We start from the raw sequence: 21,327 nt of genomic DNA, 5'->3' as shown, positions 1-21,327 counted from the left end.
AAGGGCAGACATTTGCTTTTAATGGGTCATTAGGTAAGCAGTGAGAAAGTTATATAGCTCTGATATCTGTAAGAGTCACACATTAGGACCTTAAAATAGACATTTTAAAATTGAAAACCCTCTCATTAATTTTTGTCAAAATAAGATGCACATGTTACAGTAGCAATGATTGTAGTAGTAGCGAGCACTTATATAGTACCTCTCTGTACCGTGCTCTGTGCAAAGCACTTTACAGACATTACCTCTTTTCACCCTTACAATAACCCTGTGAGGTAGGTGCCATTACTGTCCTGATTTTACAGTTGAGGAAAATGAGGCAAGCAGAGGTGAAATGACTTGCTGCCTATATATAGTAATTCACTTTCTGTATGTAGGCTAGCCACATTGATACTCTGTGGTTAGAACTGTCTGATCTCCTCTTCCTTCTCTCATCTGAACTATTGCAGTGGCCTCCTAATTGGTCTTTGCTTTGAATCTCTCTAACCTATCCTCCACACAGCTGCCAAAATCTTTTTCCTTAAAGGGATCCAGGTCCAACCATATCACTCTCTCACTCAATAAACTCCACTAGCTCCTTTTGCCTCTTGCATCAACTATAAATGTTTCTTTGGTTCTTAAAGCAGCTCAACCCACCCCTTCCCTAGCTTTCCAGCCTCTTTACACATCAGTCCCCTTCCCTCTCTCTGTGGTCTATCCACTGCTGTTTCTCACACATGGCATTACCTTCTCTCATCTCCCATCTCCTTGCCTTTTGCACTGGCTGTCCCTCATGGCTGAACTGCACTCCCTTCTTGCCATTACCTGCTTCAGTATTCAGCTCAAGTGCCCCTTTCTACATCAGTCTTTTCCTAAACTGCTTTGTATTACTCAATGATATGTCAACTAGAATTTTGTTACTTTTTTAAAGCGCCAGTGCCTAGGACTACTAAGTCGTTTTGGTGGTTCAGACAGACTGCGACAATTTAAGTTTCAAGATGGTGTGGAGGTAGATCGAATGAACAAGAGAGATGAGATTGAACTGGCTATGCAGCAGGTAAGAGGAATAAGAATTTTGGACATATTCTTTAAATTGAAAATCATATAATTTGAAATAGTTTTAGAAATTAAGTGGTGGCGTTATTGTCCCTTGAGACTAGATTTCAGTGATATGTGTCTCAGTTTTGCCTACCATTCTTCCACTGTAGATTTGTGCCAACGTCATGGAATATTGCCAGTCACTCATGTTACAGAGTTCTCCAACATTTCAGCATGCAGTGTGTCTCTTCACTCCTAGCCTTTCTGAAACCATTAACAGAGATGGAACACGACAAGGTGGGAGTTGTTACTCTATTTTCTAAGTTTGGAAACTTGAGTCTGTTTTTTAAATGATTACAACAAAGTTCTATTTTTATTTTAATGAGTGAGATAAATATCCCTTACTGAGACAGTACTGAAGTCATCATAAATACAATTACTTTTTAGCAATTTATTATAAATTATAAAAATTTGATATAATTTATAAAATTATAATTATAATAAAAATTATAAATTATAAAAATTTGATATAATATACTTTATATATATGTAAGATATATAAGTAATAATGTTATATTCCATAATGTATAATATAGTTACAAATAATAAATGTATATAAAATATAAATAAATTATAAAAACAATTTATAATTAAATCTAATTTATGTAGATGAATTAAAATAAAAAGGGAAAAACAACAGTCCTTGGCCTGCAGATTCTGGGGTGGGATAAAATTATCCTCCTTAACAGATAGTGGCAAGATTTTTGAAAGGTATTCATATTAGAATCAGGGAAAGGTTGAATGTTCAGGCTAGGTGGTGGGGGTTGGGAGCATACATGGGTATAGATGAAATTAATGGATTTCTTGGGCACAGGATAAGAGCTGGGCCTTGGTTCAAGTGTCTGTGGAAAGCACAGTTTCAGTTAGGAGCCAGAGGTTGTACTGTGAGCAGAGAAATGAAAGACAAGGATTTCCCAAAGATCTGAGGCAAATAGCTGGTACTGGGGAGAAACAGGTTCAAACCATAATAGCCATTCATGTGTTAAACGAGTCCCAGCTACTGAGTATTGTTCTTAAAATTTTCTTAGGTTTTCATAATTTGTCCTCTCAAATTCTTTGTGGTGAGTAAAGTAAATGCTTACTTCATGCTATGACTAAGCATTTGACATGCTGGTGACCCAAGAGGGGATGTTTGAGGTGTGGTACAACTTTGTGGATTGGGTTAGGACCCTCTTCCAGGGTGTTCTCCAGACGTCTTCCATTCATTAAGTGGTGGAACACAAATTCAGTAGCAACTCATGGACCTTTGTGTTTGCAATTTTTTTTTTACCCATGTGTTCATTGATTTATTTATTTCTTTTTAAATTAATTAATTTTATTTATTTTCATTGTTCTACAATCACTACCATATAACTTAGATTATTACTTTTTCCTCCCTCTTCTCTCCCCGAGATGGCATACAAAATCACACACACACACACACACACACACACACACACACACACACACACACACACACACACACACACACACACACACACACACGAGATCGGCTACATTCTGCGATTGAATTCCATAGTTCTTTCTTTGGATGCGGAAGTCATTTTGCCTTAGAAGACCACTGGGAGTTTTTTTTAAGTCCTTGCATTGCAACGAAGTTCCAAGTCTACCAAAAAAACTCTCACACATTGTGGTCATTGCTGTGCACAGAGTTCTCCTGGTTCTGCTCCTTTTGCTCAGCATCAGATCATATAAGTCTTTCCAGGACTCTCTGAAGTTTTCCTGTTCATCATTTCTTAAAGCACAATAGTATTCCATTACATTCATATACCATAATTTATGCAGCCATTCCCCAGTTGATGGGCATCCCCTTGATTTCCAGTTTTTGGCCACCACAAAGAGAGCTGCTATAAATATTTTTGTACATGTGGGACCCTTTCCCATTTTTATGATCTCTAGGAGATACAGTGCTAGAAGTGCTATTGCTGGGTCAAAGGGTATGCGCATTTTTGTAGCCCTTTGGACATAGTTCCAAATTGCTCTCCAGAAGGGTTGGATCAGCTCACCAACAGTGAATTAGTGTTCCAACTCTCCCACATTCTCGCCAACATTTATCATCTTTCTGTTCTGTCATGTTTGCCAGTCTGATAGGTGTGATGTGGTATCTCAGAGTTGTTTTGATTTGCATCTCTCTAATCAAAAGTGATTTAGAGCATTTTTTCATATGACTATAGATATCTTTAATTTCTTCCTCTGATAATTGCCCATTCATGTCCTTTGACTATTTATCAATTGGAGAATGACTTGTATTTTTGTACATTTGACTTAGTTCTCTATATATTCTAGAAATGAGGCCTTGTGTTTGCAATTTTACCAGGAAAGCTAAAATATCTGGATTTTCTCATCTGTATCAACAAATATTTATGATGCTTAGTCACAATCTACTGATTGAGATAAACCACACATTTGACAGGAAGGTATTACACTGTTGAAATTCACTTTCCTATTCTTAAGCCATTTCCATCTTTCCCTACCATGTATAAATTAAGCTAAATACAATGAGTAGGCACCTCATTGTTGACTGGCAACATCATTAACTGTGCCATTATCCAGGGATTCATTTCAAACATTCCTATTTTATTTGCATTTTCAAAAACTTGTATGAGATTTTAGCCTTGACTCTTCTATTAGTTAGCTGTGTGATCTTAGGCAAGTCACTTTCTCAGGGTCTCAGTTATCTGATCTATAACATGAAGAAGTTGTACCAGATTACTTCTAACGTTGCATTATTTGATTTCAAAAATAAAATTAGAAGGTTGAAGAAGTTTTCCTTTTGCTCTTTGGAAGATCCAGGTCATTTTACCTGAAATGAAAATACTGGTATTCCCTGACTGAGCTGGTGGCATGAGGTGAATTACCTCATTCCCCTCCTCCAGACATTTAGCTTTCATGTTCTATGGAGGGAAGTAATTAAATTATTTGGAATCAATATGTTATACAGTAACTTACTTGATTCAGTTTGGTAATTCTGCATGCTTCTAGTTCACCCTAAGATCTTGTTTTCACCCTTTGCATAGTAGTAAGAGCCATACCTGCTGTTACCTTGTATGGGTTGGAACTGGATCTGTGACTTCTTTGGTGAGGAAGCTCTCCCTATCTATGCAAACCTGCATCTTCTCTGATAGAGCACCTACAGATTAAGTGACTTTGTCAGGGTCTCAAACAGGGGTCAGTATGTGTTAGAAGACTTGAACCTAGACCTTCCTGCTTTGAGATCAGCTCTTTCCCCAGTACCTGCATTGAGCTTTTCTAGGCTAGCAGTATGAAGCAGTTTATTCTCTTATAAGTAAAATTTACTGGGCAGTAAATTTGAACAAACTACTACCAGATGGATGGGTTACATGGTCTGGTCTCATAATCTGAGCAAGAAAGTTTCCATAGGTTGTAGTTGACTGAGTACCCAGTCAAAACTTCCATTTATTTATTAATATTGGTGTGAAATTGTAAAGTATACATTTAAGAGCCAGATTTAAATAAATATCAGTATCTGGTATTTACTTTTTTTGGGGAGGGAGGTGTGAGGCAGTGGGATCAAGTGACTTCCCCAAGGTCACACAGCTAGTAAGTGTCAAGTATCTGAAGTCAGATTTGAACTCAGGTTCTCCTGACTCCAGGGCCGGTGCTCTATCCACTGTACTACCTTGTTGGCATCTAGTATTAATCAGTTACTTAAGAGCCAGGCACTGGGCTAAACACTAGGCATACAAATACAAAAGTGAAGTCAGTCCCTTCCCCCAAGGAGCTCGTACTCTAATAGGGAGAGATAAAACAGTTTGGAGGAGGATATTTTCCTTAGGGAAGTAAACTGACACACCATTTCCTGAAACAGCAATAGAACTTATTTAATTATGGTTCAGAACTGAAATGTTTCCTTGTGTTACTGGTAACAATCTCTACTTAATTTATCCTATTTATTTGCCCTGGGTCTAAGTAGAGTAAATGTCAATTGACCTTGAATCTTTCCTTGTAGACAAAACCCTACAGAGTATAAACACAGTTCTCAACCCTGGTGTCCGGTCTTCAGAGTAGCTTGGTACCAGAATCCTTTAATGGAAGTTTTTCTCCACTCTTTCAGGAGAAACCTTTCAAGGTCTGCTTACAGTTTATCATAGGGAGAGAATTCATATTCCAGTTAGCAGTCTCACTATTCCCTTTCCCCTCTAATAATCCAGTAAATTCAGTTATCTCTTTTCTTTGGCTAGAAACTGACTTTCCAGTTATTAAAATAGAAGCAAGGTGATGAGCACCCCATGACTGAATGTAGGCAGTAGTGAATCCCCTGTGATTCTCTTTTTCCAAGGGTAAAGGTAGTTGTTTCTAAAAGCTAACCCTTAATTTTCCCAAACTCTCTTTTTTTCCAGGAGCTTAAAATAAGAATCTATTTTTCTTTCTTACTTCAGGGGTTTTACAACCTATCCTTTTATGAACTACTCTAACACAAATTACTTTTAGAGAGATTGTGTCTTTTCCTCCTATACTTAACTCCACAAATCACTTCTAAATATATGGTAACAAAGTTTTTAAAGACTTATAAAAAGTGATTTCTTCCTGTTGCCTTTCCTCCTGTAGAATAGAAGTTTAATAGAAGAAAAAATTTTGCATTTCAAGCAGTTAGCCTTTGTATACATGGTTTGAGGATTCATTTTTATTCTCAGAAATTTGTTCCTTTTCTTCGAAACCAGAGAATGAAACAGGAATTATTTTGGATTAAGTTTAATTTGGACTAACATTAAATTTGGCAAATGAGAAAAATTTTCATTAGTTTTTCTGTAGTGAACCAACAGAATTTTTCTTATATTGAAAGCCAGTTAAGTTTGTAGATTATTAGTTATGTGACCCTGGGCAAGTCACTTAACCTGTTTGCTTCAGTATCCTCAGCTGTACAATGAGAACAGTAACTTTACAAGGTTGTTGTAAGGATCGAAGGAGATGGTATTTGTAAAGTTGTTAGTATACTGTCCGGCATGTAGTAGGCACTATGTAAATGCTTATTCCTTTTCCTTCTCTCTTATCTTAATGTAATTGAATTTAACAGGAATTTATTTTGTTTTATTTTTTCCCTACCCCACTGCCTTAAATATTTAGTTCCAAGTTGGATAATATGGAACTTATGTATTTTGTAGCATTGATACCTTTTTACCTTCTTTATACAGAATTTATTGCCACTTGGGTACAAAAGGGCCTTTCTTCTCCCTCTCCAAAATAAGTAATTCAAGCTGAAAATAAGGAATAACTTTAAGATGATAATATAATAACCAGAGTGAGAGAAACAAAGCTAGAAATTGTGTGGGATGACCCCCTTAATAAAATTAAGAGTCTTGACCAAAGGAGTAAAAAGGAAAGATATTTATTCAGCTTTCTCAAGAAAGGGCACTCCTGCTTGCGCTCAAGATGGCAATGGCTGAGGAGGGTGAAGGTGTGCCCTGCACAACAGTTTTTATAGACCCTGACCACAATACCCCCACTCTAACCCCCTTCCTCTTAGTCCATTGGCTGAGCCTTGAGGGTACAATCTATCCACAGAAAATCTACCCCAGCAAATCTACCCCAGCAACAAGGAATAAGTCTACAAGAGCAATTTTTAGAAAAAGCAGGGTAAGGGCGTGAGCAACTTCTGTCAAGGACTGTCACGTAACATAGAGTAATGTCTAGGAAAGGAGATAAGGAAGTGAGTAAAGGCAGTCTGGGAGTAAGCAAATGCTGTTTCTGTCAAGGACTATCTTGTAACACAAAAAGAATTTTAAGAAAAACAGAATCTCTATTGTTTGGTTTCTCAGAGCTGGGTAAGACAAACAGGGCTGACACACGGGGCCCCTGAGGGGTCTTCACTAAATATACCTGTTCCACTCAAAATAAATTCAGTACAGATAGATTCCTAGAATCTTGAATGTTGGAAGGTATCTTAGAGAGCGTCTAATTCAAACCCCTCCCTCATGAAGATGGCATGCAATCTGATATGGGCTCTACATATACAGTCCTATTAAACACATTTTCATATTAGTCATGTTGCATAGAAGAACTATAATGAAAGTATTCCATTACATTTATTTACCACAACTTGTTCAGCCGTTCCCCAATTGATGCGCATTCCCTCAATTTCCAGTTCTTGGCTACCACAAAAAGACCTGCTATAAATAATTTTGTACATGTGAGTCCCTTTCCCATTTTTATGATCTCTTTGGAATACAGCCCTAAAAGTGGTATTTCTGGGTCAAAGGGTATAGTGCCCTTTGTATTGATTCTAAATTTTCCTCTATTTAACTTCCTGTTTTTATCCTCTGGAGCCAAGGAAAGCAAGTCTAATTCCTCTTCCACATGGCAGTCTTTCAAATACTTGAAGACAACTTTCATACTCACCTTGTTATCTTCACTAATAAGTCATCTCTAGTTCCTTCATTTAATCCTCATAAGGGAGAATATTATGATAGAATGGAAAGACTTAGAGTCAGGAAGACTGAAATTTGATTCCTGCTTTAATTCTTCATAGCTGTGTTATAGACAAGTCAGTTAACCTCCCTGAACCTCAATCTCCTCCTTTTTTAAATGAGGACAGTAATTTCTATAGTACTTTTCCTTCAAGGCTTATTGTGAGGATCAATTGAAATACTGTTACTTGTTCTGAAAAACTTAAGTGCTATATAAATATTAGCTTTATTATGATACAACATGGTTTCCTGTCCCTTCCCCATACTGGTTGCCCTTTAAATTGTTTTTAGTGATACAAGGAAGCATATTTGTCCCTGGGAATATAATAGCTATGCAATCTTTTAATATAGCCCCTCTCCCTCAGGTATGATGGGTATTAAAATTGGTCATTATAGATGCTGATTAATATACTGATATAACTGTGGGTTAAATATTCTCCTATTTTGTCATTTCTCCTTAGACACTCAAGCTCCAGTGGTCCCATATTGGCGTCTGCCTGGCTTGGGCATTATTATGTACTTGCTGAAACAAAGTGCTAATGATTTCTTCACTTATTATGACAGTCATCGACAGAATGTAAACAAACTACAGAATGTAGAACAGCTTCCCCCAGATGAGATAAAAGAGGTGTGTACTCTATGATAAACTTCCTAGCCTTATTGGGGAATAAAAAAATTGAGAAAAAATGTTTTCTTGATAAAGAAAAAGGTTGTTGTTAGATAACTGAAGAAAGATGAGAGATAAAGAAAGAGTGGCTCTAAAGTGATGAGACTGGTTCTGGTGTGCAGCTTATGGAATCAGGCTCTAATGTTAATGGCTGTACCTTGTAAACCTAGCAATTCTTTAGTCAAATGTGATGTGGGAAAACGCACATGGAACCTACCTGTCAGTCTGTGAGAAAATTTACTTTTGAGTAAATATTTTTAGGAGCTTATAGTCTAAAATCTGTGCTGAGGAAATTAGAATTTTTAGGTGGCTGCCTTCCTCTAAAGGTGATTTTTTTAGGTAAGCTTTCAATGTGCCTTTATCATTTTCATTAAAGTTCTTACAGTCTAAATAGGACATCTTATTAAAATGTACATTTTACTCATGGATTCTCTTTTTCCTTTCTGCCAAAGGCATTAATCACTAAACATCACCTTATGTTTGTTACAGAAAATAATTTATTCATTTTGCAAATATGTACTGCATGTCTGTATGTATGTGGCATTATGCTAGATGTAACGGACAATATAAAAGAAGTCTGACAGGGTCCTGAGTCCCTGATGTGCACATGTTAAAAATTAAGTAGTACTATAAGGCATTATAATTTGCTAATAATAATGATGATGATAGTTATATATGTATGTATATATATAAATATATATGGATAAGGCAGTTAAACATATATACGTATACATATATATATATACATACATACATACATACACATACACACACAGAGATAGATAGATCAGGCAATTAAGAACCTTAGTTGTAGGAGTAGTCGTCATCATCATCCTAATAGTAGTAGTTGTAGTGCTGCTGCTGCTGCTACTACTACTACTAGTAATACTACTACTGCTACTGCTACTACTACTACCACTACCACTGCTACTACTACTAACCACTACTACTGCTACTGCTACTACTACTACCACTATTACAGCTACTACTGCAGTTGAACTTTGAAGTTGGTCTTCAGAAGAGGCAGAACTTATTATGGCCACCAGCGAAAGATTACTTACCATAGGTACAAGGACTGACACCAGAGGTAGTGTTGTGTGGGATTAGTCATTGTAGAAAATTTCTTATGACCAAAGCATAATCGTACGCATTCTGTCTCTACCTGAGCAACTCTGTGGGTCAATAATAGCTTAGATCTTACTATCATGAATGGTGAAATTTTCCTTCCTGACCATCATCTCCCATCTTTATACTTTCCTAATAGTCATACTCTTTCTGAACTTTAGGTCATTTAAGCGTCTACTTTGTGCAGTCTGCTTGTAGGTGCTAGTGATATGTTCCATGCTGATGAAACTAGTTTATGATTGAAGAATTAACCTTATTATAAGGACCATTACCTAAACTTATTCAAATACTGATTACTACTTAGTTTGTGTCCTATAGAAATGTCAGTAGAAACTCATGTATTAAAGTTCTGAACTTTAAGAATTAGTTAAAACTAAAAATTCAATTTCATGTACAGTATTTCCCTCTTTACCCTTTTGGAGGTTTCGTGATATTAATCTTGCTTTGCTGATTCCTTTAGTTGAGCTACTTAATCGTTTTAACTCAGGATATTACTCTGAATTAGTCTGCTAATCAGTCAATGATCAGTAATTTATCAGGTTTATCAAACAATTTTGATATACTGAAAGCTTCCAAATGAGAAGACTTGCATAAATCCTTCAATGGATCTGTGATCTCATCAGTATGAATATTCTTTCACTGTCAGTATAGAATAGATGCTTGTATTTGTTAAATTAACAATTAAGCTGTGAAAAGAACATTCCATACTTTACAGAGTATTAATTTGTTAATTTTTTTTGGAAATGAGATGGTTTCCAGACATAGTTCCTGATCCACTAGACATTGAAGCCAACCCCTCTTGGTAATTAGGTTTTAGATATTTCAGTCCTTAGCTTTTATGTGGTGTCTATTTAGAGCTAAAGAGATAAGTGACACGACAAGCTGCATGTTAATTACCAGGAAGTATCTGGGAAGAAATCCATAAATACAAGAGGTGAAAAAAAGTGAAAACAAATAATCAACCAAACCCAGTTAGAATTACTTTAGATATAAAGTTAGTGTCAGAATAGTTTGAAGTTGGTAAAAGCAGAGACAGATTGTCAGCACTAAAGGGCTGCTGTCTTCACAGCTGGTGACATTAGTGGCCATATTGCTTAAATTTTTTGTGCTGTCTTTTGCTTGTATGGGCCTTGCACATACTGGGTATGCTATGAAAATTTGCTGGATTTATATTATATTCTTCATGATGCATCCCTTTCTTTGCAGTTATGCCAGTCAGTGATGCCAGCTGGAGTTGATAAAATCTCCACTTCCCAGAAGTACATCTTGGCAAGACGGCGCTTGGTGAAGTTGATCAACAATAGAGCCAAATTGCTTTCCCTTTGTTCTTGTATCCTTAATCAAATAATCATTATTGCTTTCCAAGCAAGACTTGGAAAGTGTAAACCTGTTGAGTACTACCGAAAATTATGGCATGTTTATTTATTCTCTTACTGGACACCATAACAGCTTGTTGAATTGAAATTGATTCAGGTTTTTTTCTCCCCTGTGATCTATTCTCTATGTGAGGGACATTACGGAGTAGTATAGTACATTGAACTTGCAGATTGGAACGTCAGAGTTCACATCTTGCCTCTGACTCTTAGTAGCTAAGTGACCTTGGGCATATCACATAACCTCCTTGTGCCTTGGAGTTTTAACACTGGAAATTATAAATGGGTTGCAGCATGCCCTGATGGAGGCAGTCCAACTACAAGTCCTTGAAATTTGATGTTTGTGCACATTTGAATTCCAAACCAAAGTATCTCTTAAATCCTTCCAACTCAAAGTATTGTGAGTTTCCTACTGAATTGTGTTCAGTAATCCCACAGTTAGTGCCAAGAAGGCATCTTGACCCTGCCTATCTCAGAATAAAGTTTCAGACATTGGGGAGAATGGTGCAGGAAAGCTAGGAAGATTCCTCCTTTAACAGCCATGCTTTGTTAGCTGAGCCCTGCTCAGCTGTAAGGACAAGGCCAGTCCAACTGGGATCTTTACTGTCTTTGCCTGTCAGCCTGGAGCTCTTATCACCATAACTCAGAGTTATTTGTTGATAAGGATTGCAAGTAAATCTGCTCTTTCCTTTTCTCTCCTGGGTTCCTAAGACTTTTATATTTTGATCTTTCTCTTGGCAGCCAGAATCATTCATTTTTCTTTCACTTTTAAAAACAGTCATTCCTCTGCCAGGCTAGGAGTGAGAATCCATACCTCTTTGCAACAACTTTTGCCGTGATCTGGGGCAGTTTTTCTTTCTGGAGGACATGCCATTCAAAGGGGAAACTTCTTCAGGGGGAGTCAGGTGTGGTGACTTTACACATTCAATATGTTTTTCCCCCAGGTCAGTTGTAGGAAGGGGGTTAAAACTGGTAAAGAATTCTCACTGGAAAGGGTATTTTTTTCTGCAAAGAAAGGAGTCCTCCTTTGGTCTGTTTCATTTTTTTTAAAAATTAATTAATTAATTTAACTTTTAACATTCATTTTATTTATTTATTTATTTATTTAAAGATTGAAATATTTGTTTATTTATGTTTTTGATCATGACTAACATGAATTTTTTTTCTTTTTTTTTTCTTTTATTTAACTTTTAACATTTATTTTCACACAATTTTGGGTTACAAATTTTCTCCCCTTTTATCCCCTCCCCCTCCCCAAACCCGAGCTTTCTGATTGCCCCTGTGACCTATCTGCTCTCTCCTCTATCCTCCCTCCCTGCCATTGTCTCCGTCTTCTCTTTTGTCTTGTAGGGCCAGATAGCTTTCTTGACCCCTTAACCTGTATTTCTTGTTACCCAGTGGTAAGAACATTACATTTGGTCCTAACACTTTGAGTTCCAACTTCTTTAGCTCCCTCCCTCTCCACCCCTTCCCCTTGGAAGACAGGCAATTCAATATAGGCCATATCTGTTTAGTTTTGCAAATGATTTCCATACTAGTTGAGTTGTATAGGACTAACTATATTTCCCTCCATCCTATCCTGTCCCCCATTACTTCTATTTTCTTATGGTCCTTTCCCTCCCCATGAGTGTCGACCTTGGATTGCATTCTCCTCCCCATGCCCTCCCCTCCATCCTCCCCCCCACCCTGCTTGTGCCCCTGTCCCCCACTCTCCTGTATTATGAGATAGGTTTTCCTATCAAAATGAGTGTGCATTATATTCTTTCCTTTAGTGGAATGTGATGAGAGTAGACCTCATGTTTTTCTCTTGCCTCCCCTCTTTATCTCACCACTAATAGGTCTTTTGCTTGCCTCTTTTATGAGAGATAATTTGCCCCATATAACTTCTCCCTTTCTCCTCCCAATATTTCTCTCTCACTGCTTGATTTCATTTTTTTTTTTTAAGATATCATCCCATCCTCTTCAATTCACTCTGTACACTCTGTCTCTATGTATGTGTGCGTGTGTGCATGTGTGTGTGTGTGTGTGTGTACTCCCACCCAGTACCCAGATACTGAAATGTTTCAAGAGTTACAAATATTGTCTTTCCATGTAGGAATGTAAACAGTTCAACTTTAGTAAGTCCCTTATGACTTCTCTTTGCTGTTCACCTTTTCATGGTTCTTCTTCATTCTTGTGTTAGAAAGTCAAATTTTCTTTCCAGCTCTGGTCTTTTCATCAGGAAAATTTGAAAGTCCTCTATTTCATTGAAAGACCATTTTTTCTCCTGAAGTATTATACTCAGTTTTGCTGGGTAGGTGATTCTTGGCTTCAGTCCTAGTTCCTTTGACTTCTGGAATATCCTATTCCATTCCCTTCTATCCCTCAATGTAGAGGGTGCCAGATCTTGTGCTATCCTGATTGTATTTCCACAATACTTGAATTGTTTCTTTCTAGCTGCTTGCAATATTTTCTCTTTCACCTGGGAATTCTGGATTTTGGCCACAATGCTCCTAGGAGTTTCTCTTTTTGGATCTCTTTCGTGCGGTGTTCTGCAGATTCCTTGAATATTTATTTTGCCTTCTGGTTCTAGAATCTCAGGGCAGTTTTCCTTGATAATTTCATGGAAGATGATGTCCAGGCTCTTCTTTTGATCATGGTTTTCAGGTAGTCCCAGAATTTTTACATTGTCTCTCCTGATTCTATTTTCCAGGTCAGTTGTTTTTCCAATAAGATATTTCACATTATCTTCCATTTTTCGAATCTGCGCGGTATGTTCTGAGATATGTCTTTCTCGAAAAGTCCTTAGCGTCCATCCGTACCATTCCAGATTTGAAAGATCTATTTTCTTCAGTGAGCTTTTGAATCTCCTTTTCCATTTGGTTAATTCTGCTTTTGAAAGCATTCTTCTCCTCATTGGCCCCTTGCACCTCCCTTGCCAGCTGAGTTAGGCTAGTTCTCAAGGTGCCAATTTCTTCAAGATTTTTTTGATTCTCCTTTAGCAGGGAGCTGATCTGCTTTTCATGCTTCTCCCTCATCCCTCTCATTTCCCTTCCTAGTCTTTCCTCCACCTCTCTAACTTGATTTTCAAAATTCCTCTTGAGCTCTTCCATGGCCCGAGCCCATTGGGTGGGCTGGGACACAGAATCCTCGATTTCCGTGTCTTTGCCTGATGGCAAGCGTTGTTCCTCCCCATCAGAAAGGAAGGGAGGAAGTGTCTTTTCTCTGCTAAAATACCCTTCAATAGTTTTATTTCTTTTCCCTTTTCTTGGCATTTTTTCCAACCAGTGGCCTGACCTCTGAATGTTCTCCTCACACCCACCTCGCCTCCTGGTCCTCCCAGCCAGCGTTTGGGGACTGAAATTCAAATGCTGCTTCCCTCCTTAGAGTTTTTGGTGGGGGCAGGGCTGCTATTCAGTGTTAAATTAAGTTCAGGTGCTGAGGTCATGGGCAGGGCCGCCTCTCTGGCTCAGTTCCCTCAGGGGGTTTATGCATAGACCTTCCACAATGGATCCAGGCTCCTGCCTGTTTGGGGAGCCCCTGTCTGCAGCCGTCTCTCAGCTTCCATCTCCTGGGGGGGCCCGAGCCATGGGAGCACCCCACTCCCCTCTCAACCCGCCAAAGAGACTCTCTCACCTACCCCCGTCAGTCACCTGTTGGTGGGGGGGCTTGTGCCGCCGCTGAAGATCCCGTCTCTAGAGCCCTCCCAGATCCGTGTCTCTGGGAGCCGCGGCCGCCGCAGGTCCGGGCTGGGCACTGCGCTTGCAGCGCGATGGACCTTTTGCGAGAGGTTTGCAGGTACCTCTGTGGGTGGGGGGACCCGCGTGGCCGCTGGAGATCCCGTCCCCGTAGCCCTCTCGGATCTCTTCCCCTCGGTGTCGTGGCCGCGGTGGGACTGCACTCTGCTCCCGGTCCCGGCGCCCAGTTCACAGCGTGAAGGACCCCCCCTGCGAGAGGTTTGCAGGTCTCTCCGGAGCAGAAATCTCCCTCGCTCCAATACTCCATGGTCTCTGGGTGCAGAATTCGCCCTGGCTTGGTCCCCTCTAGCCGCTCTGTGGTTTGTGGGCTTGGAGCTGTGTGTATGTGCGTCTTTCTACTTCGCCATCTTGGCTCCGCCTCGTCCTTAACATTCATTTTAACAAAATTTTGGGTTACAAATTTTCTCCCCTTTTGTCCCCTCCCCCCACCCCAAAATGCTGAGCATTCTAATTGCCCCTATCACCAATCTGCTCTCTCTTCTATCATCCATCTCTGCCCTTGTCTCCATCTTTTCTTTTGTCCTGTAGGGCCAGATAACTTTCTATACCCCTTTACCTGTATTTCTTATTTCCTAGTGGCAAGAACAGTACTCAACAGTTGTTCCTAAAACTTTGAGTTCCAGCTTCTTTTCCTCCCTCCCTCCCCACCCCTTCCCTTTGGAAGGCAAGCAATTCAATATAGGCCAAATCTGTGTAGTTTTGCAAATGACTTCCATAATAGTCGTGTCGTATAAGACTAACTATATTTCCCTCCTTCCTATCCTGCCCCCCATTACTTCTATTCTCTTTTGATCCTGTCCCTCTCCGTGAGTGTCGACCTCAAATTGCTCCCTCCTCCCCATGCCCTCCCTTCCCTCATCCCCCCCACCCTACTTATCCCCTTATCCCCCACTTTCCTGTATTGTAAGATAGATTTTCATACCAAAATGAGTGTGCATTTTATTCCTTCCTTTAGTGGAATGTGATGAGAGTAAACTTCATGTTTTTCTCTTACCTCCCCTCTTTATCCCTCCACTAATAAGTCTTTTGCTTGCTTCTTTTACGAGAGATAATTTGCCCCATTCCATTTCTCCCTTTCTCCTCCCAATATATTTCTCTCTCACTGCTTGATTTCATTTTTTTAAGATATGATCCCATCCTCTTCAGTTCACTCTGTGCACTCTGTCTCTATGTGTGTGTGCCTGTGCGTGTGTGTGTGTGTGTACTCCCACCCAGTACCCAGATACTGAATAGTTTCAAGAGTTACAAATATTGTCTTTCCATGTAGGAATGTAAACAGTTCAACTTTAGTAAGTCCCTTATGACTTCTCTTTGCTGTTTACCTTTTCATTATTCTCTTCATTCTTGTGTTTGAAAGTCAAATTTTCTTTTCAGCTCTGGTCTTTTTATCAAGAATGCTTGAAAGTCCTCTATTTCATTGAAAGACCAATTTTTCCCCTGAAGTATTATACTCAGTTTTGCTGGGTAGGTGATTCTTGGTTTTAGTCCTAGTTCCTTTGACTTCTGGAATATCCTATTCCACGCCCTTTGATCCCTTAATGTAGAAGCTGCTAGATCTTGTGTTATCCTGATTGTATTTCCATAATACTTGAATTGTTTCTTTCTAGCTGCTTGCAATATTTTCTCCTTGACCTGGGAACTCTGGAATTTGGCCACAATGTTCCTAGGAGTTTCTCTTTTTGGATCTCTTTCAGGCGGTGTTCTGTGGATTCCTTGAATACTTATTTTGCCCTCTGGTTCTAGAATCTCAGGGCAGTTTTCCTTGATAATTTCATGAAAGATGATGTCTAGGCTCTTTTTCTGATCATGGCTTTCAGGTAGTCCCATAATTTTTAAATTGTCTTTCCTAGATCTATTTTCCAGGTCAGTTTTGTTTTTCCAGTGAGATATTTCACATTATCTTCCATTTTTTCATTCTTTTGGTTTTGTTTTGTGATTTCTTAGTTTCTCATAAAGTCATTAGCCTCCATCTGTTCCATTCTGATTTTGAAAGAACTATTTTCTTCAGTGAGCTTTTGAATCTCCTTTTCCATTTGGCTAATTCTGCTTTTGAAAGCATTCTTCTCCTCATTGGCTTTTTGAACCTCTTTTGCCAATTGAGTTAGCCTATTTTTCAAGGTGTTATTTTCTTCAGCATTTTTTTGGGTCTCTTTTAGCAGGGTGTTTACTTGTTTTTCATGCTTTTCTTTCATGTCTCTCATTTCTCTTCCCAGTTTTTCCTCCACCTTTCTAACTTGATTTTCAAAATCCTTTTTGAGCTCTTCCATGGCCTGAGCCCATTGAGTGGGCTGGGATACAGAAGCCGTGACTTCTGTGTCTTTCCCAGATGGTAAGCATTGTTCTTCCTCATCAGAAAGGAAGGGAAGAAATACCTGTTCACCAAGAAAGTAACCTTCTATAGTCTTATTTTTTTTCCCTTTTCTGGGCATTTTTCCAGCCAGTGACTTGACTTCTGAATATTCTCTTCACACCCACTTGGCCTCCAGATCCACCCAGCCAGCTCTGGAGTCTAAGATTCAAATGCTGCTTCCCAGCCTCAGGGCTTTGGTGGGGGCAGCGCTGCTATTCAGTGTGAAATCAAGTTTAGGTGCTCGGGTCGGGGCAGGGCCGCCTCTTGGGTCTCAGTTCCCTCAGGGGGTTTATGCAGAGACCTTCAACAATGGATCTGGACTCCTGCCTGCTTGGGGAGCCCCGGTCTGCTCCTGCCTCTGCTGCTGCCACCTCCCGAGGGGGCCTGAGTTATGGGGGCACCCCACTCCCCTCGACCTGCCAAAGAGACCCTCTCACAGACCTTTGTCACCTGTGGGTGGAGGGACCCGCGCGGCCGCTGGAGATTCAGTCCCTGAAGCCCGCTCGGATCTGCTCCTCTCAGTGCCGTGTGGCCAAGGCAGGGCTGGGCTCGGCTCCGGGGTCCGCAGCGCGAAGGACCTTTTGTGAGAGGTTTTCAGGGCTCTCTGGAACAGAAATCTCGTCTGCTCTGTTGTTCTGTGGCTTCTGCTTCTCCAGAATTTGTTGGGAGTTCTTTTTCACAGATATTTTATGGGCTGTGGGTTCGGAGCTAGCGTATGTGTGTCTTTCTACTCCGCCATCTTCGGTCTGTTTCATTTTTAAACCCATTGAGATGAAAGTGACTTACTTAAAATTACCCGGTCAAGGCGATAGTCTTCATATGATCTTATCCTTTGGCTTTTTAGGAACTATCTTTTAATGAAGTATTACAGTTAAGAAGATTAACAGCTTCCTGTTCATCCATCTGCTATTTTCCTCCTCTTCTCAAAATAGCACTAAAGGCCTAAAAAGGTGGCAATGACAGTAAGGTCAGTTGGTCACATGTAATTGGAACTGTATCATATATAGTTGGAACTGAAACAAATTCCTTCAGATGTATTCTTCTTCTTCACCATTCAGTCTGTCTATCAGCAGGTTACTGAACTTTTTGTCTTGTGGGAATGGTGATGGAGAGAATGCAGCAGTTGAGTGTTAAGGTCACGTGGTCTGGAGAAATGTGGTCTGTGTAATTGTACAGTTAGGTATATTCTAGCTGGCTTAATCTAATGAGTGTTGACTTGTGTCCTTGACCCTGTCTTGTTTAGTAATTTTTATCAGTAATTTGGATGAAGGCATAGAAAAGATAGCTATCATAATTTATAATTTGTAACAGACTTGGATAAAGATATGGAATATATAGTTATCAGGTCTACAGGTAGTGCAGAAATGGAGAGGTTTAGATAACATGTTGAGTGACTGAATTAAAAATATGTTCTTATAGATTAGAACAGTGTTGAAAGTAGAAGAAGCTTGAGTAATTTGCCGAAAATAAGATTAAATCTAATAGAGATAACTGAAATTCTACCTTTAGGTTAAAAACAAATTATTCACTTTCCTTGAACTTTCATTAAACTTCTCTCTTTAAGAAAAACTCTAGGAACAGGAGGAGAGTATAGAAGAGTTTTGAAGAAACTGAATGAAACAAATCCTCTTCTTTGACTTACCCTTTTGGGGCAGTAGGGAATGGAATTTATTAAGCTCGTACTATGTGTCAGGTGCTGTGCTAAACACTTTACAAATACTATCTTATTTGATCCCCACAACAACCCTGTGAGGTAAATGCTGTTATATTCCCATTTGAAAGTTGAGGGAACTGAGGCAAATAGAGGTTAAATGACTTGCCTAGGATCACAGCTAGTAAGTGTTTGAATATGGATTGGAACTTGGGTCTTCCTGATTCCAGGCCCATGCTCTATCTTCTGTATTACCTGTCTTTTATAAATTGAATCTAGAAATGTCACCTTCACTTCAAGTTCACTCATGATTCATCTTAGTAACTGACCTCTGAACATACTGTGGCTTACAAATATCCTTCCTCAGAAGTATTACTCAGAACTGATGTGGCCAGATGTAGCTTGAACAGGATTGAGGATAACAGGACTATTGTATTCCTTGTTCTGAATGGGTTCAGTGAATGATTGGAGTTTATATAAGTAAAATCTTATATTATCCATTGTTTCTTTCTCCCAAGCTACTCAACACAAGAAAGATTTTCTTCTCATTGCCTCTTAAATATAATATATTGAAACTAAAATTGTTGATTAATTGGTTAAAAATTATTTGGACTCATGGCATAACAATAAGAGGTTATGAACATCTGAGGGACAAAGAGCCCTGACCTTGCTTATGATTCCCCGGAGATTGCTTTGTACCCATGTCTTAACTTCTTCGTTCTTATTCTCTAATATTACTTCTTGTATGTCTTTGGAAAAGCCTTTAGTAATGCTCTGTCCTTCCAATCCTCAAATCTCCAAGCAAGATACCTCCTTCACTGATATTCCTGCAACTCTGATCAGTGAAAGAAATAACTAAATGAGTGATTTTCAACGTAGGTATTGTTATCTTCAAAGCTAATATGACTTTTAAGTCTTTTCTTCTCTTTGATTAAAACTGCTAATAGCTACTCCATCCTGGATATATGTGTTTATATGTGTTTGTGTACATTTAATATTTAAATATTGTGTATGACTGTTTTCTTCATCAAAAACTATAACGAGAATAGTGCTAATGCATCACATCCAGTAATATTTATAAAGGCTTATTTTTTCTCTAGTGTACACTAGATTCAGAAGATCCCTTTTAAGAAAAATCACCCTAATAAAACTCTTTTCCTTGACCTGAGGTCATACTTACAGATATCATAGAGACTTGCTTATTTATTTTTTGGCGCCACTTAGAATACTATCTTTTACGATGTACTCCCACTGATTCCCAAGATTCTCTACTGACTTCTAGGGCTGCATTTAAAAGTAGGCGGTTACAAGGTAAGACTTATTCTGCATGCACATTATTGCATTATGCTAATAGAAAAACTTAAATACCTACAGAGAATGAGATATTTGACAAGGCAACTTTCTTTTGACTTTTTAGTGGAAGTAGCCACATCATCACAAGCTATTAAGAACTAATTATTACTAACTAGTTATCTGAAGGTCCCATTTCAATAAAAAAAAATTTTTGTCTTTTTATATGATTATTCATATCTTTTGATTTCTTTTTCTGAAAACTGCTTGTTCGTATCCTTTGACCATTTATCAGTTGGGAAATGGCTCTTTTATAAATTTGGCTTAGTTCTTTATATATTTGAGAAGTAAAGCCCTTATCAGAGAAACTTAATGGAAATTTTTTCCCCCTAGTTTCCTGTGTTCCTTTTGATTTTGGATGCATTGGTTGTTTTTGAAAAAATCTTTTTAATTTTGTGTAATCAAAATTATCCATTATATTCCTGTGATGTTCTCTATCTTGTTTAGTCATAAACTCTTCCTTATCCATAGATCTGAGAACTAAAATTTTTCCCTGCTCCCCTAATTTGCTTAGGATATCACTCTTTATATTTAAGTCGTATAACCATTTTCATCTTACCTTGGTATACGATGGGAAATCTTGGTCAATACCTAGTTTCTGCCAAACTACTTTCTAGTTTTCACAGCAAATTTTCTCAAATAGTGAATTCTTGCCCCAAAAGCTTGGATCTTGGGGTTTATCAAAGTCTAGATTACTGTGGTCATTTACAACTATATATTGTGTATTTTATCTGTTCTACTGATTCACCATTTATTTACCAGTCCAGATTGTTTTGATGATTACTGTTTGGTAACATACTTTTGAAATCTGGTACTCCTAGGCCACCTTCCTTCGCAATTTTTTTCATTAGTTTCCTTGATATTCTTGACCTTTTGTTCTTCAAGATGAATTTTGTTATTTTTTTTCTAGCTTTATAAAATAATTCTTTGGTAGTTTAATTGGCATGGCATTGAATAAATAAATTAGTTTAGATAGGATTGTCATTTTTACTCTATTGACTCGGTTTACCTATGGGCAATTAATATTCCTCCAGTTATTTATAACTGTCTGTATTTATCTTTAAAGTGTTTTTTAAGTGTTTTCATATCGTTCCTCAGTTTGTCTTGGCAGGTAGACTCTCAAGTATTTAGTATCACCTGTTGTTGTTTTTTGTCCTTTTAAAGAATTTTTTCTTTTTTGTTTAAAAAGAAATTGATTTTTGCTTTAGGCAGCTGAGTCAGATTTAAGCAAAGAACAATTTTAATTGTACTTTGGAATACTTTAGTGTAGAATCATCGGAAGCCAGGAGTAATGGACAAGATTTTGCCTGTTTTAGGTAAGCAGATACAGAGAGTACAGATTCCCTGAGTTAAAAAGTTACGTGGCCTATCAGCAAATAAGTAGCTGAAGTTTAGTCACATACCTCATTTGGCTTGGAGGTGGCCAGCTTACATCCTGCTTTTTGCTATAGGTGTAGCATTCCATCCTCAGATCCTTGGGCTAACATATACCCAGTTTACTTGGTCTTTGACCTTCCTCTCTACTCCAGTATTGGGCTTAAGACTATTCATGCACCCTATCTGTTTGTGTCCTTC

The 21,327-nt window shown here is 38.5% G+C and overlaps 2 protein-coding genes across 6 annotated transcripts in view; one reads left to right on the top strand and one right to left on the bottom strand.

Moving 5' to 3' along the window:
• Nucleotides 1-21,327, top strand: part of NUP205 (nucleoporin 205) — a 116,503-nt gene that overhangs the window by 67,305 nt on the left and 27,871 nt on the right. For all 5 annotated transcript variants that reach the window (XR_011976830.1, XR_011976829.1, XR_011976831.1 and 2 more), the window contains exons 37-41: nucleotides 908-1,033; nucleotides 1,185-1,311; nucleotides 7,961-8,127; nucleotides 10,498-10,621; nucleotides 19,585-19,713. Coding sequence is in view for 2 of the 5 variants with exons in the window: in XM_072652634.1 (XP_072508735.1) it covers nucleotides 908-1,033; nucleotides 1,185-1,311; nucleotides 7,961-8,127; nucleotides 10,498-10,621; nucleotides 19,585-19,713 (673 nt within the window). In the remaining 3 variants the exon portion in view is untranslated. The remainder of the gene's footprint in view (nucleotides 1-907; nucleotides 1,034-1,184; nucleotides 1,312-7,960; nucleotides 8,128-10,497; nucleotides 10,622-19,584; nucleotides 19,714-21,327) is intronic.
• LOC140531041 (uncharacterized) overlaps nucleotides 1-21,327 on the bottom strand; it is a 44,387-nt gene that overhangs the window by 10,429 nt on the left and 12,631 nt on the right. The window lies entirely within an intron of this gene.

This window comes from Notamacropus eugenii, chromosome 3 (assembly GCF_028372415.1).
Source record: "Notamacropus eugenii isolate mMacEug1 chromosome 3, mMacEug1.pri_v2, whole genome shotgun sequence".
Lineage (NCBI taxonomy): Eukaryota > Metazoa > Chordata > Mammalia > Diprotodontia > Macropodidae > Notamacropus > Notamacropus eugenii.
Note: the sequence above shows the minus strand (reverse complement) of the source record. Positions and strands in the feature narration are given on the sequence as shown.